The sequence below is a fragment of the Chlamydotis macqueenii genome, chromosome 1 (genome assembly GCF_036417535.1).
Source record: "Chlamydotis macqueenii isolate bChlMac1 chromosome 1, bChlMac1.mat, whole genome shotgun sequence".
NCBI lineage: Eukaryota > Metazoa > Chordata > Aves > Otidiformes > Otididae > Chlamydotis > Chlamydotis macqueenii.
Window position 1 is genome coordinate 186,760,136 of NC_141556.1, and position 15,975 is coordinate 186,776,110.

Consider the following 15,975-nt stretch of genomic DNA (forward strand, 5'->3'; position numbering starts at 1 on the left):
CCCTCCGACCGGGCTCTCCCGCCGCACAGGGAGGGGCGGCAGGAGAGGGGAAGCCGGGAGGGGGGGCTCAGTGGGGAGGGGGAGGCCGGTGCGGGGGAGCGGCTCGGAGGCCGGGGCGGGCCGGGCGGCGGCAGCCGCTGCCCCTCGCACAGGGCGGGGCGGTGGCGGTGGCGGCGGCGGTGGCGGCAGAGCCAGGTCGCGGCAGCCGCTGCTTCCCCGCGGGAGGGCGGGAGTGGAGGCCTCCCGCCCACGTCGCCGCTATGGAGAAGCAGCCCGGCGGCGAGGACGACTGCGTGGACTCGGGAGCCGAGACGGGCGGGTGAGTGAGTGGCGGGGGATGGGTGGCGGGCTCTTACCTTGCCCTCCCCACCCAGGCTGGGTCGCGGCTGCGTGTCCCGGGCCGACTCGGGAAGCAGACGCGGTGATCCCCGCGGGAGACGGAGCCTCAGCGTGCCGGGAAAGCCCCGGGAGAGTCCATCTTCTCCTTCGGTTGAGCGAGGGAAAGCTCCCCATCACCCTCCGTGGGGAGGGAGATCGGAAGGGGTGGTGGCCGTGGGCTTTTAAGTTTGTGCTGCCTCAGCGGCGGGGCCCAGCGCTGCCCTCTCTGGGCTGCAGACAGGTTGGTCAGGGCATGGTGCGCACCATCCCTGTATCCCGGGATAACCGGTGCTGGGGACGGTCTGGAAGCGTGGCCGGCCTTGTGGCAGTGACACTGGGACAGCATCAGGCTGACTCCATGGAAGGACCATCAGAGAGCACCCACAAAAGCAGGTTAGATCCGTAGGCGTCTTGAAACTGAGTTGCTGTTGTCATGGTACTCATTATACTGAGCTATGAAGTGCTGCAAACTTTGCTGGTAGTTGTCCAACCTGTAAGAATCATATTAGAGTCAAGGAGATCAAAGATAACTCCTTTTTTTTTTTTTCTGATTTTGTGACCCCGCTGCCAGAGGTGTGTGCTGTTCGTTAGCTGGATGACATCTCCTAAGATCAGGGAGCTGCAAGGATGATCCATGGGATCCCCCATTCAGCTCCCACCTTAAGCCGGCCTCTGTGGAAGGGAGTGGGAAGTGCTTCCCACCCTGTCCTGTGTGCTTCTGCCATGTCATCTTGTTGGGAACAACAGCGAGCCTTTCCTCTTTTTCTGGCTCCAGAAGGAGAAAAGGAGGTTGCCCACTCCTGTTCACACTGTTCTCTGCTAGGTCTTCATTCTACTCCCTCCTTGCTTTCCCAACTGTCTTTCTCCCAGCTCTGTGTCCGGTGTATCTCCCTTGGTCTCTAGTGTGACTGTTGCATAGGCACGAGGGTGTGCGCGTAGACAGATAGTTCCCTTTGCAACAAGGTCAGACAGCGTTCCTGTTCTTACTTTGACTCTTTTCCTTCTTCTTACCCTAACAGAGGTTCAAGTATCCTTATCTCAGACTGATACTGGCGAATAACAGCACCTGCCGTTGCATGAGGGCACCACGCTGGTGTATGAGACTGAGAGTGTAACGAAACTGTAAAGGCAATTTTTTTTTTTGCAAAGTAGTGTCAGATACACAGTGCCAGAACTGAAGTAGCAATATTACAACTTTTTTTTTTAAAAGGTGGAGATGGAATACGGCAATCTTTTTCATACATCCAGCTATCAATTCAAATATATTTTTTTAATCTTTCCTGTGGTCTGGGAAATTAAGGACTTTTTCCATCACCTTACATACCTGTAGTACTGTGGACACATCTAATGGAGAGAGTTTGAAAGTGTTTTATGTGACATGAGCTTAAAGGAAAAGATCCAGACTTCTTTTCACGTAGTGGGATAACAGAGTTTTGGTTCACCTTTGGGGAACGTGGGTAAAAGGAAGACAAAATAACCAGTGAATTCATGGCTGGTTCAAAGCTCAAAAAATCCTTGATGAGTCAAGTCACTCTGGATTTGCTATGTTTATCTGGAATAGAAAAACCTGAGTTTCCTTAGGAAGGGTGCTTGGAAGGATTTGACCCAGCTGGTGACATTAGCCTTTAGACCTCAGTGACCAGCACGACAGCTGCTTGTGTCTGGTATTGATGAGATGCTAAAGCTGATGATGATTTCACGCAGCGTTCCTGTCCCAGGCTTGACACTGGAAGGTGTAGGTTAGCAGAAGAGTCTGTCTGAGGAATTTGAACAATGACATATGGCAATTAATAACTGCAGTGCTTTGCACTGATGTTTGTTTTGAAAAGCAATGGATCTTTGCATTTCAATTATTATTTTTAGTTGTGTTTAGCAGCTATTTTAGTCTGATAAACATGTTGCGTATGTCTCTTTCACAGTGTTTATATTTCAGCTTTCTCACCAAACCAACTGTTCACAGTTCTTGCTTTTCCCTCTTACCGGAAGATCTGCTCTTTGCTTTGTCTCAGTCCCATCATAGCTGTTGCTAAATTGAGCTGTTTTTCCTTTTTCACCAATTACTCAATGGTAAAAGAAAAATAAATGAATTAACTATTTTGAAGTTCAGCCGTCACCCTCTGAAAGAATAAGGAGAGACAACTGTCAGAGTAATTCAGTAACAGTTTTACATCAAGTGGTCCCTTTCTGTCACTCAGGGAACTATAGTGAATAGTGACTGTAGTAAATCCAGGCACTGCAAGCCCTTCTCGTCTTCTTGATCGTAGCTAACGATGTGTGAGCTCTTATACGGAGCCCATACTGCTGAAGCTGCTTATAGCAGCTAAGCAGTCAAGTACGTCAAGTACTCTACGGGGCATGTGTTCCTTAAGGTTTTGCTGAGGCTTCCAGCTACAAGAGCAGGCAAAACTCCGTGCTACAGCCAAGATCAGTTACAGTTTGAAGCCTTCATTTTCCTAATCCGTTGGAAAATCTGTTCCTCTGACTGCATTCACCTTGGTAAATAGGGTTGGCAAAGGGGCCGCTGAACAAAAATAGCATTTTTTGAGTTCCTGAATCCAATAAGAATGGATTGAGCTGTTGTTGTCAAGTACCTAAATAAAGAGAGTAGACCGTATAAGCCAGTTAGTTGATATTGGTTATTTATTAATGAGATTTGAAAGAGTTTGACCATCCTTGGTCTGCAAGACTTTACCCGTACAAACTGTATCTTCTCAGGAAATGTATTTCTGGGATTTTTAATATAGAAAACTTATTTCATCTACTACTGAAATCTTTTAGCCCAGAAGTATGGAAGACAGAGAGCCTTCTCTGGTGATAGTTCTAGTAGTGGATTTGTATTGTAAAACCTGGTCTTTTTTTGGTCTTTGATTAGAAAGCAAAAAAAGGGAAAAACAAGTGGAAGAAAGAAATTGAAGGGAGGAGAAATTTGTATATTTGAAGAACTGAAGATAAATTGTAAAGAAAAACAAAAAAGCTAGAAAAAATAATGCTGAGTTTCTTAAAATGAGTTGTAGAAATGTTAATTTTTGATTTTTCTAGATTTTTCAAGCTATGCAAATGCTGCTACGTCAGTACTCTAAATAGCAGAGCAAAGGTTTTTGGGGCTAAACCACCCAAGATGACAACCTAAGACAATTTTAGAAGTTGTTAGGCATGTAATTGTGAAGCAGTGAAACAGATTATTGTTACCACTGATGTCAAGGGCAAAGCATCAGCTGAATTCGTTGTATTCAGGACTGATATCCCGAGTGACACACGGTGAATGTGGAAAACAGGTAGCTTTTCACACCTAAAGTCTTATATTTTTTATTCTTTAACTTTTATTTAGTCATGTTAGCTGTGTTAAAGGATTACTTCTACAGGAATATGCTCTCCTGTTTTTCAAATGTATGTGCCTTAACTGAGGATAACACTTCAGTGAGATAGCTGGCATCAATGAAGATTTCAATATCTGTGACACTTCCCAGCAGAGCTTCACTTGTTGCCCTAGACAGCTGTAAGAGCCCGTGTCTTAAAGGGTTCACATTTTAATCCTTAACTTACTAATAGTATCAAAGTTTGCCTAAACTCTTAGTTTTCTCCTTCCTCACTTAGAAGTCGTTCAAAGTTTTGAGAAGTTATAACTTTTAACTTAAATTATTTGAATTTGCAACTTTTGCACTTATATTTCAAGTAATTTATTGATCTTTTCAGAGAAAGTGGGGAGATGTTATTGAAGTACAAGCATTTTTTCCTGTATAATAAGTTTAAAACCTAAATATTGATGATTGTCCTGGTTCTGGCCAGGATAGAGTTAATATTTACCTGAGCTGGGTGGAGAACTGAAGCTGGTAGCCCCTATGGCTGGGATAGTTAACTAATTAGCTAACAGCTGGGGTTAATTTACCCAAATTAGCCAAAGGGCTATTCCATCCCATCTGACATCATGCTCAGTATATAAGTGAGGAGGGTGCTGAAGGGAGGCCCTGCTAGTTGGAAGAGACTGGATGTGGAGATCTGTTGTGAGCTATTATACTGTATTTGTGTTCCATCACTCTATTGTTTTCTTCTGTCATTACTGTTAAATTTACTTTTTGTTCAATCTCAACCCGCGTGTTTGTTTTTTTTTTCTCCTGGTTTTCTTTTGTTTGTCAAATCTCCTCCTATTCTCTCGGAGAGTGGGGGGGGAGTGAGAGAGAGACTGCGTAGTCTGGTCCCCGTTGGGGCTGAACTACGACAATGATGCAAACTGAATTAATTAGTAGTTAATTGCTGAGTATTTGACAAATTTTAGGAAGGAGGAGAATTATACTGTTTCTTTGGTAGCAGGCATCTGCGAAGGAACAGTTCAACAATTTATGGAGAAATCCATTACAAAACAGAGAAACAAAAGATGTTTGAGGCTTAGGACACTGTACCATACAGCAGCTATTTTGAACATACATTTAGCAAAATCCAAAACTGTTTGGTTACAGCTGTTATTCAGGGAGGTTGTTTCTTTGCATTTTCTCCTATGGTTCTATCCCTCAAATTAATTTTGGAGAGGTTATGTTAATTTTTTTACCATGCTATAATCGTTTGTTGGTTTTCCTTGTGGCTCTCACTAGCTGCATGTGTGATCCCAGACAAATCACAAATTATTTGAGCCTCTGTTAACTTATCTGTTAAGGAGATAAAAATTACTTTTTTTATTTGTTGCAGTCCTGTAAAATGTATCAGACTGTAAAGCAGAAAATACAATTGTTAATAGGAGACAAGGCAGCCTATAAGAAAGAGGACACACCCCACTTAAGGGTAGAAGTATTAAGAATATTGTAATTCGTGCGTGTCCTCAGTCAGGAGGGGTTGCTTAAATTATCAAATGAGTAGTTGAATGGTTTATTGGGGTGAGAGGTTGCTTTCATGTCAGATATTTCTAGCTTAAAGGGATTCAACACTTACAACTTTGTCATCTGTATGGTAGTCCTTCACTATAACACGTCAGTCTCTTGTCACATATTTCATCCATCTGTGAGAAACTCTCAGGAATACAAATCACTGCTGCTGAAATCTATTTTAAGACCTATTTTTGCCTTGGGGTTTCTTTTTTTTTTTTTCCCTGAGACTTTCACTTCCTATATATCCATCATTCCAGATGTGTCAAGGTAGACAACTTGTCTCTTATTTGTCATTCAGATCATATAAATTTGAGCTATTTGTCACAAATTTGGGTTGAGGCACCATTTCTAGCCAGATTTAGTTGGTGAAGCGAAGCTCTTTGGTTGGACTTCAAGGCAGACAGACCTGCTATGTGTGGCACTGGGGCTAAGCACCGAAAGAGAGGTTGAAACAGACTTGAAATCACATTCTGGTGGCCAGGAGGTCTCTGCTGACACCTGGTGATGCCTAGGTCCCAGCAGGCAGTGAGGTTCACCTCAGCTATGTGAGAAGGTTAGGTGTTTGGTATAAGTTAGGCTGCTTCTATTGTCAGTTAAGAGCAACAAGACCCTTGGAGGGTGACATACCTGCTGGCTTTGGACGGGCAGGTACGTGGCACCTGAGTCCTGATGCGTCCCTCAGGGGAGTGCTCTGTGAATGAGTGCAGGCAGGTGTGCTCACTAAAGCACAATGTGGTCCTGCCCCATCAGATGCTTTTTGAAAGATTACAAACAACCCTTCATCCTTACACAAAGATGGCAGTGATGATGATGGTATCTCTTACATGGGGCCTCAAGCACTGCTGATGGTGATAGGCTTCTTGAGTGGGGCAGTTAACCCACCTTGAGTGGGAATCCATCGTCTGACTTCATCACTCGGCTAGAAATCCAGAGCAAGGCGTTTTGAGACAAAATGCTCTGAGTTATCCCATTGCAGTTGTCTTAATTACAGAAGTAGAAGTACGATGAAGGTAATGGGTTTGCCTTGGGCTGATGTTAGTGAAGCAGATTGCAACCTGACCTGCAGGAATTTGGTGACAAGAAACTCAAGACAGAGCTATGAAGTTAGATCTTCTGGCTCACACATTGAGCTTTAACTGCTATAAAATCTTCCCATGTGCCCCATGGAGCACTGTCTGGGGGAGGGAAGGCAAAGAAGCTGTTAAATACAGCTCTTAATATAAAAGTGAAATCTGAAACAATGCAAGGTAGAAAAGGCAGGGGAAATGTGAATCCAGCGAGTGCCGTTCCATCAGTTCTAGGCAAGCAAAGGATGCAGACAGCAGAAGAGCTTGTAAACTTTCAGCGATTTCATTTTTGGGGAGGATTAAGGAGTCCTGGCAGTGGAGACCTTGGGAATATCATGTCCCTGAGCACCAGGACAGAGTTGTCCATATTGTTGAATACTTAAAATGGTTGATGGCATCAGTTTGGATGGGGCCATCTCACTCTCTCCCATGTGATTCTTGGGTGTATTTTACCATGGGCCAGGGACTTGTTTATGCCACATTACCGTGGCCCAGAGACTGTTCCTGGCAGACCACTTGCCAGGCTGTTTTGGAAGGTAAGAGGTTTTAATGGCACAGGTGCAGATTGTTTCATGGCAGCTGGCTTCAGTCCCAGACGGTTCTCCTGAGCGCGTTTGTTTATTAGCGTAAGTGTCACCGCTGTAGCTGCGTTAACGTGACGCCGCGCCGCGGCTGCTCAGCGTGCTGGAGTAACCCCGCCACAGCACAACGCTGGTGTAGCTACGCTGTGTGTGTGATTCAGAGATCTAACATAGTCGTGCTTCTTGCCCAAAGAAACAGGTTTGCTGTGTTTTTATATACCATACTCAGTAACTGCAATACTTAACTGGTATTCTGTTTCCCTTTCTTGGGTATTTGGAGGCTCCGTATTACTAGCCAGCAATGAGTGGTACAGGCTAAACTCAGAGGGTTGCTCAGGATCATTTGTGTTCGTGACAGTCCGGCGCTCTCCGATAACACACAGTCCTGATCCTTCAATGGCGCTAATGGGAATCGAGGTCCCACATTTATTTCAAGCTTCTACATTCCTATTTTAATGTCTCTTGACATGTTGACAGTTCCTCTTTGCTGGTGAGCTGACCGTTGAGCACCAGTTCTTTGCAGACTGATGTGTCTTTTGACTAAGTGATGAGCCCTCCTTTTCAGTACCTCCCACTGCTTCGCTACCCTTTTTGATCATTTTTTTCCTCATTATGTGCCTATAAAGGGAACAGTCCTCCATTTGTTCAGTTTCTGTTCTGAATGTCTCTTTCCTTTTATCTATAATTTAATATCTATCAGAGGAAATAGCTTGCTGCAAGACCATGCAATTGGCCTGGAACATCTGATCCCCAGTATGGCCCCAGTCTGTCACCATTAAAGCCCAGGAGTGCTTTACTCTTGAGTTATCCTAATGGGAAAATCCTATTCCAAGGGAACTGATAGAAGCCAATACTCAGAATGTTAAAAATGGGGATGGAAAGAATGAGAAGGAACAAAGTTGCTTGATGTCCAGAGAGTCTACCATGACCCAGGAGGTGTTTATTTTGATACTTGATTTTTCTAATGCATGATCTTGTCAAAGGGAGTGTTCATTGTGTATACTAGTCCAACAAGCTTAAAAGACATAGAAACCTCAGGATTTAGTATCTGAAATAGCTGAATGTATTTTTTAAGCCACTTGCCAGCACATGTCATGAATCTGAATGGTTTGTGCTAATGTTTTGAAAATGTTAAGGATTTTACTAACAGTGTTATTTTTATTCTTAAAGACAAGATTCAAGACAGAGAAATTCGAAGAAAGGAGTTGAAGGGAGGACAAAAGGTGATTCAGGTTGGCCCTGAGAGCACATGGAGAGACTCATACTCATCCCATTTGGTTTTAGGCATGTAGTCAAGGGTCCTACATTGGGAATGGTATTTATGTGGGCTTCATCTCTAGAGAACAGCTAGGGAGAGGCACACTTCAGACCTCTCTTTTTGTTGACTATAGAGGGAGCTTAGGGAGGGTACAGGCCTCATTTTGGTATCTGAGGTTTACATAAGCCTCTGAGGTTAATTATCCTTTTCTTTAATTCTGTGTATGTCAGTTATGAAACAAACGTGAATTAAATATTAGCTTGAACCATATTAGAATTACAAAAAACCCCCAATACAATTCTAAAGCCTATTAAAATGCGTCTGTGCAATTAGTCTCCAAGCACACTGTTGTCTCCTCTGTCCTCACTCCCCATCTTTTTATTTTTCCTCTTGTCTCATTTTTCATGTCCTGCCTGTATGTAGACTGCCACTTCCTCGGTTCAGGACTCATTAATTCTCCGTGTCCTGTAATGTGCCCACAGCACTTTGGGGTAATAAAATAACAGTGTGAAAGCTGCTTCTCCTTGCAGTAAGCAAAAGGCACAATGTTGTCTCGCTTGTATCTGAAACACAAGCAGTGCAGATTCATACTGAATTAGCCACCGACTGCTGAACACGGATACGCTGAAGGACAGCCCCGGGCTGTTTTCAAACAGAAGTGCAGACTGAATTAATCCTTGCTTGGGATGCTTGGAGGCAGCTGGATGTATATTGCTTGCCTCTGGGCTTGTGAAGAGTGACATGTTGCACAGTTTCCACACCCTTCCTGATATAAGTGGTGCCAAATGATACCAACATGGCTTGCTGCTGGAAACACCGTGCAGCTTTACTTGGCCAGCCCCTGAGATGGCTTCCCTGTGGTCCCTGCCCAGAGCCAGACCGGTGGTGTGTATGTGGCCCAGCAGCAGGGAAAACGCTGTCTCCTTCTCTGCTCGTGTCAATACTGCCTCTGCCTTTCCCAGCTATTCAAGGATGCTGAGCGAGGTTGGTTGAGGGATAGCAGAGGCTGGTTGAGGTATTCACAGAGGAGGTGCTATCTAGGAGGTATATATAGAGTGACAGAGGGGCTACTAATGCCCTAATCCTGTGGTCTCTGCCGTGCATGACAAAAATGTTTCCTTGCTCCCTGATATTATCAAAGTGGCTGAGAGTGCAGGATTTAGTAAAGGAGAGCCTCCATCAGCAACTCTCTCCCCAGCATAGCAGACCTGTTTCAAAAGCTGTGATAACCTCATGGCACTTGAGAGAGTTGGGGCTGTTCAGCCTGGAGAAGAGAAGGCTCCAGGGAGACCTTACAGCAGCCTTCCAGTACCTCAAGGGGGCCTACAGGAAAGATGGGGAGAGACTCTTCAGTAGGGCCTGTTGTGATAGAACGAGGGGTAATGGTTTTAAAACAGAAGGAGGTAGATGCAGATTAGACATTAGGAAAAAAAAAATTTATTATGAAGGTGGTGAAATACTGGAACGGGTTTCCCAGAGAGGTGGTGGATGCCCCATCCCTGGAAACATTCAAGGCCAGATTGGACGGGGCTCTGAGCAACCTGATCTAGTTGGAGATGTCCCTGCTTCTTGCAGGGGGTTGGACTAGATGACCTTTAAAGGTCCCTTCCAACCCAAACTGTTGTATGATTCTATGATTTTTTTTTCATGAATATTGTGCAAAATTCAGATTGTACCATCTTTCACTGGTCCAGCAGGATTGGCAAGGAGAGTTGGAGCTAGTTCCTCATGGTTTTTCTCACCTACACCAGCAGTCTTATCATCTGATCTGCAGAATACTGAGTGCTAAGCATGGGGCTGTGAAATATTGGGATGATTACAATCGCTTTGTTTCTTCTGCAGAGTCTATGTCCATATTAAAATCAAAAGCACTCACTATAGTTATGTGAGGTTGATGTCCTTTATTCCCTTGGATGCCTGAGATCCTAGAGTATGAAGGTATCCTGAGAATATGCTTAGATGGCATCTATTTCCAGACAAATACCTTAGGAGTCAAGGCTCACATATTTTTTTAATTCAAAGCAATATTGCAAACTTGTTGCAATTATTTATATAAAACAAGCATTTAGGTTTGGATCCAAGAACTGTGTTACGGCTCCCCAAACAGTTTGCCTGTTATGTTTGGGGCACTGTGGGGCATACATGTGAGATGTTAATTGTGGCAGAGAGCTCTGGCAAGTGGGGTCTGTTCTGGGGACCCAGTGAGTGGGGGAGTGGAGGCCCTGTGAACTGTGAACTCCAAAACCAAACACTCGAAAGTCATAGGTAGGGCCTCAGAAGTGGAAATTATTTTTTTTTTTTTAATATATCCAGTGATGGCATATTTGTTTTACCTTGGTATTTCTGAACGTTTAGGACATAAATGGGCCATGTTTTAATCAGCCCAGAATGGGGTTTTCAGGAGTTTGGGGTTATATGCAGCTGCAAAATTAATTGCACTGTTCTTCAAAATACTTAACTGCTCTGACTTTCTCATGGGTAATCCAGTATGCACTGAAGGAGAACCAATGAGTGGTTTTACTGAGAGATGTCTTGAAGAGGAAAAGGTTTTCCTAAAGTAAAAAGCTTTGTCATCTAAACATTTACATTTTGGTACTCATTTTGCGTCTTCCCTGCCAGTTGTGACCAAAGAACAATAAAAATTCTCCTCTTTGAATAGTATTGTCTTTAAAAAACAAAAAAATCTGCAAAGCAGCATTTAGAGGACATAGGGTGAGGAAGATGAGGAGCAGAGTCAAAATCTAGTAGACTTCTACTCCTAATCTGTGTCTGAAGCAGCCTGTTTTTTTCCTTATAGAGAGCCTTCTGAGCTTTAATTTTTGTGCCTAAACCTAGGTAACATGAGTAGCCCCTAGATAAAACCCTAGCTGCTGTACTCACTCTGTGTAGGTGTTTTCAAAATTCATCCAAGATGCCAGTTTTTCTGAGGCCATGTTCAAAACCTGTTCCAGTTATTATCTTAGCACAAAAATAATGCTAAATGGGCATTAGACTATTTTAATATGCAACGTGAGTTAAATTTGGTGCATTTTTCATTATCTCTTTTAGGTTTAATATGGTCTAACTAAAGTCTTTGTCTTGCAGGTCTGAGTACAGCCGTATGTCCTCTACCAGCAGTAAGTATAACTTTGAGAATTTTTTTGAAATAGATTCTCATATTTTCTTTTTTCTGGTTGCTAATATTCATTAACATCAACCTGGTGTTATGATGGAGTTCGCTTTGACACAGTAAAGACCCTGTTCTTTCTCTTCCTGAATCTATCTCTAGAAACAGTCTAGAAAATTAGACTGAGCGAATGTTTATGACCAAAATACGAGCCGTGTGTAAAGTCATCAATATTGGAGCTCACAAGGATGCAAGACAAAATGAGAACAAAATCTGTAGACACGGTGTGGTCGGTGCAAATGGGTCCTCTGGCATAAATGCCATTAGAGCTGGGGGATGCGAGAATAATTGAATGCATATTGTAAGCTGATGCCAAGAGAGCAAATTCTGTGAAGCATTTCTTTCATTTCAAAGATAATAGATGCTCTAGTAAGTGTCACAGTCTTTCTAGACATTTACCATAGCTAGTTGAATTTCAGGTTATCCAACTGATAAAAGATGAATCCTGGTGTCTGGATTATTTTTTCTTTCATTTTTAACCAATGCAAAATGGCGATTTTTTTAAGTAACAAGGAGCACCTTTTCAGTCTTCTATCTACCCACTCCAATTACATTCTTAGTTGTAGGACATGCTGTATCCACAGCACTTTGAAGTGCGATAATGCTTATTCATGCACAGCTACTAGTATCTCTCCCTTGTCAAAGTGCAAGGTGATGCCTGTCTCCCTGATTCACACATAGACATGAGCTTTATTTATGCCAAGCAAATAGATCCAAAATTCACAGATGACTAATTGTGTTTTATAATCTGGATCTTTAAGTGCCATGAAAATCAGAGGGGAAGAAAGTTGTCAGTTTTTTCTCATTCACACATTCTGGCTGAAGCGTGGAGAGGGTTGTTTTCCATCTCCCATGGTCTTCAGCGGAGAGCTTTTATTGATTTCAACAAGAGCTGGATCAGACAGTGTTCGTAATGTCTGGCTCCTGAGCTGATGTGGCTAGCAGGGAGCTCGCTGTCTTCTCTCCGTCTGCTCAGTGTGTTTGTATCTGAGAAAGAGAGGATTCTGTGCAGCTTTTTCCTGAATTCTGTTGGTTAAATGGATTTCTGGATTCCTGCTGTCAGATGTAATTTTTGAAATTATTGGGAGGTAAAATCCAGACAATCAACTTTTCCATGATAGTGAAAGCATATTGGATTTGACTGGTTACCCCAGGTGTATGAACTCCCCCTCAGCTCATGATTTTGGGCCATGGCTTAGGGAATATGCTGCCAGCTTCCTCCACTTTTTGGGTGGTGATTTACAATCATTTGCCCAGTAAAAGTGCTTATTTGGCAGGTAAGTTCAGAAGAGAAGGTGTAAGTAAAGTATTTCTCATCTAAAAATTTGGGTTTCATCCCTTACCAAATTTGTGCGATTGCTGCACTTTTTACAAATAAAGGTAACAGATTACATTTTTAAGTCTTTGTTTTTATTAAATGAGTTGTTTGTAAGGGTAATTTTTGGTTGTGTGGCAGTTACAGCGTGTCATGTTAACTGTGATCGCCTCAGTGTCTCGCTGGCCTCGGCTATCCGGAATATGTCAGGGATTGCAGTTGTATTTAAACACCAGTAATTTGTCAGCACAACGGTGTATTATCATTCCAGCAAAGACACAAAAGTTCAGGAGGCAGAACAGTCTCTTTCTTTCTCTTTTCTGCTTCCAAGGGAAATTGTATTGATGCAGCTTAATGAGTAGCAGTATTTAACTTTGCGTTTTGTGGGCTTTGTGTGGTCGCTTTGGTCGGATGCTGCAAGAGTAACAGAAACAGCTACATAAAATAATTTTGGTAAAATAGAAAGGCTTTCATGTCGGAGGCTGGCAGTCTGAGGGTGCATAATGCATTTGAAGAAAAGATCGTCGGGGAAGAGATATTAGCAAAGAAAAGGTAATTTGTCCATTTTAATTTCTTTGGGGAAAAGATTCAGCAAGTGGTATCACTCATAGTAGAGAAAGAAGTCTAATCGATGATGCTCTTAGGCCCTAACATAATACAAAGTAAGCTGTTGTAAATTGAAAAGCAAAGAATCTCTGTTACCTACAGCTGCTTCATCTGAAGCTCCTGTTCTACTGAAGCGGAATTTATCTAAAGCAGAAGGATTACAGGGTAATTTGATTTTACAGGGGTCTTATTCGGTAGTACGAATGAGGCTCCAATTTCAGTGTTTAATAAATGAATAATCCTCTAAATTTCTGGGTGAACTCCACTGGACAACGGTTTTCCACAGACATGCCAGGCAAAGGATAAGAAAGATTTAGCAGATGAATTAACTACGGCTGCCCGTATCACTTGCTGCGATGACAGCAGCTGAACAAACTGCAGGACTTTGCACCAATGCAAAAGTATACAGGAACCGCAGATCCTCCAAATCAGAAATAAAATCTCGTCAGCTGCTTTATGGCAATGGAAGGATCATTCTGTACACACATGATTTCTGATACTTTTTTTTCCCTGAGCATATGGCAGCAGTTGTTGTGGGCAATGTAGTACTTCAGCAGTTCAAAGCCCTGCCTGGCGGGTTGGTTGGACCTTGGGTCTTACGCAGCATCTCACTTCTTTTCTTCTTTTCCCTTGTGTCCCAGCTCCGAGTAACCCCAAAATGCTTTTTACTGGCAGCATTCCTCTAACATTTGTGGTTTTGTACAGCAAGTGCTTTGGGAAGGAGTACCAAGAGTGTGTTTATTTCTGCCAGAAAGTGCTGCGGTTGTCTGCCACGCGGGCTCTGGCTGTTGTCAGGGTGACTGTGTGCTGCTTGGCCTTTTCTTATTGAGCAGAGTAAATAGGCCACGCAAACCTGTCTGCTGGATGCTGGGTCCTGAGGTATTACAGCTTGGAAAGGTTCAGCAGTGAAAGAGAAGAGAAGAGAAATGCTAAATTAATTTTTTACCTTTTTTTTTTCTGAATTCTGATGTTTATAGCCACTTTTCCCTTTGTTCTTTAGCAGGAGGTGTCCTTTGTCATATTTTGATGTTTTGCCCATTGGCATGCTCTTCATTAATTTAGAAGATGTATTAAGCTTCTTTTTGCTCATATTTTCAATTACCTTTTCAATTGCAGTTTTCAATTACTAGTAGGGATCCCTAATCGTATATGAGAGGCAATTATGGTAGGCACTTTACACACACAGAAGAGACCTTTACCCAAAGTACGTAATATCAAAATACAAAGACCATAGGTGGCAGGCATGTGGATACAGACAACAAAGAAATAATTAGTTAGTGTTGGTCAGGAACAGTCTCTGCACATCAACATTTTAATTACCTTCAGATTGCTTTGAGCTATGTGTTTCAGGGATGATTTTCAACCAGGGAGGAGAAGTTTTGATGGGGGCTGCTTATTTCCTCCTCTGCATAATCTTTGCATTTATGATAATGGCCCTTCAGAAAGACTCAAACCAGAAGTGGGTGTTTTGAAGCAAGATTTTTGTGATTTGAAATATTCCATACCTAGTCAGCTCTGGAGCCAGTTTAACCAGGTTGTCTTAGAAATAATTGTGGAAGTGAGTGATTTTTTAATTTTTTTTTTTCCCTGACATTTTTCAGCTAGACAATCATTTGTACTGTTCCAGCTAAGTTGGTAAATGAGACATAAAACTGGCCCTATGGGATAAAATGCAAGTATGTGGCAGATTTTAGAGCATTTGAGATAGTAAAACCCTGTAGCACATGGTGGTTGGTCATGTTGTGCTTCTCAGTGAGGTCAAGGGCTTGTCACTCATGTACTTTGCAGTTGGAAAGCTGGTAATTCCCTTGCCATGCTCCCCTGTCCTTTGTTTAGCAGCTGGGAAATGATTGTGTCCTTCTGGGGTGTTTTTAGGTTGTTTGTATTCTTCCGTGGTAAACCTGAGATACATGGGATATTAACATTTTATTTCCATGTTGCACATACTTCCTAACTCATGGAATTTCACCCACTTTCTGGATCTAAAAATTAAGCGCAAGACAGTTCCTTTTGGCAGGTTTACAAATACATGGATTACTGAGTATGCTTGGTTTTATTTTTTTTTTCTGTTTGGTATTCTGTTCCTATGCTAGTATAAATTCACATCTTAAGTTTAGGATTTGGTCAGTGTTTTGTCAGTGTCACCTGGGCTGATTTTGGGCTCTTCTGTACGAGTTTAGACTTTTCGCTACACGTGGCAAGAGTCTTCATCTGCAAACCTTGCAGTCTTTATGCAGGTCTAGTAAGGACAATGTTTCTCTTTTTCTTGATTCCAGAGGCAGGGTGAGATGTTAAGGCTGTATCCTATCTCTGTGCACCAGCTGTGTGTTGAAATAGGCTGCCCTAACGGCACTTGGGATGGGAGATTTTATTTCTTGAGTGGTGTTTGCTCTTTGTGCTGGATCTGGTCATGGGGAATGGGAAATCATCATCACTACAGTACTTGCTGTTTATGAAAAGGCCCTTGAAACTTTGTGTGCACCGTGAACTAGTCCAAGATGACATACTCTAATCGATGTACCTTTTCTTTCAGACTTATTGCCAGGCTTTTTTAGACACCCAGCAATTCTCATTAAAGACAGTTAGGGTAAGTTAATGGCATATAGTCAAGCGATAATATTAAAATAAGTAAAAAAATGGTTGCCTAGAAGTTAGTGCTGTCCTGAATTTGAGGTAAACCTTTGTTTTCCCGAAGCTGCATTACCTTTCTTTGCTGATTCAGTGCTGTAATTACCTGCTCTCGTTTTG

The 15,975-nt window shown here is 42.7% G+C and overlaps 1 protein-coding gene across 1 annotated transcript in view; it reads left to right on the top strand.

The window, feature by feature from the left end:
- Positions 1 to 205: 205 nt before the first annotated feature.
- FAM124A (family with sequence similarity 124 member A) overlaps positions 206 to 15,975 on the top strand; it is a 46,903-nt gene continuing 31,133 nt past the window's right edge. Inside the window, exons 1-2 of the mRNA XM_086741928.1 lie at positions 206 to 319; positions 11,225 to 11,256. Of these exons, the coding sequence (XP_086598054.1) occupies positions 261 to 319; positions 11,225 to 11,256 (91 nt within the window). The 5' untranslated portion in view covers positions 206 to 260. The remainder of the gene's footprint in view (positions 320 to 11,224; positions 11,257 to 15,975) is intronic.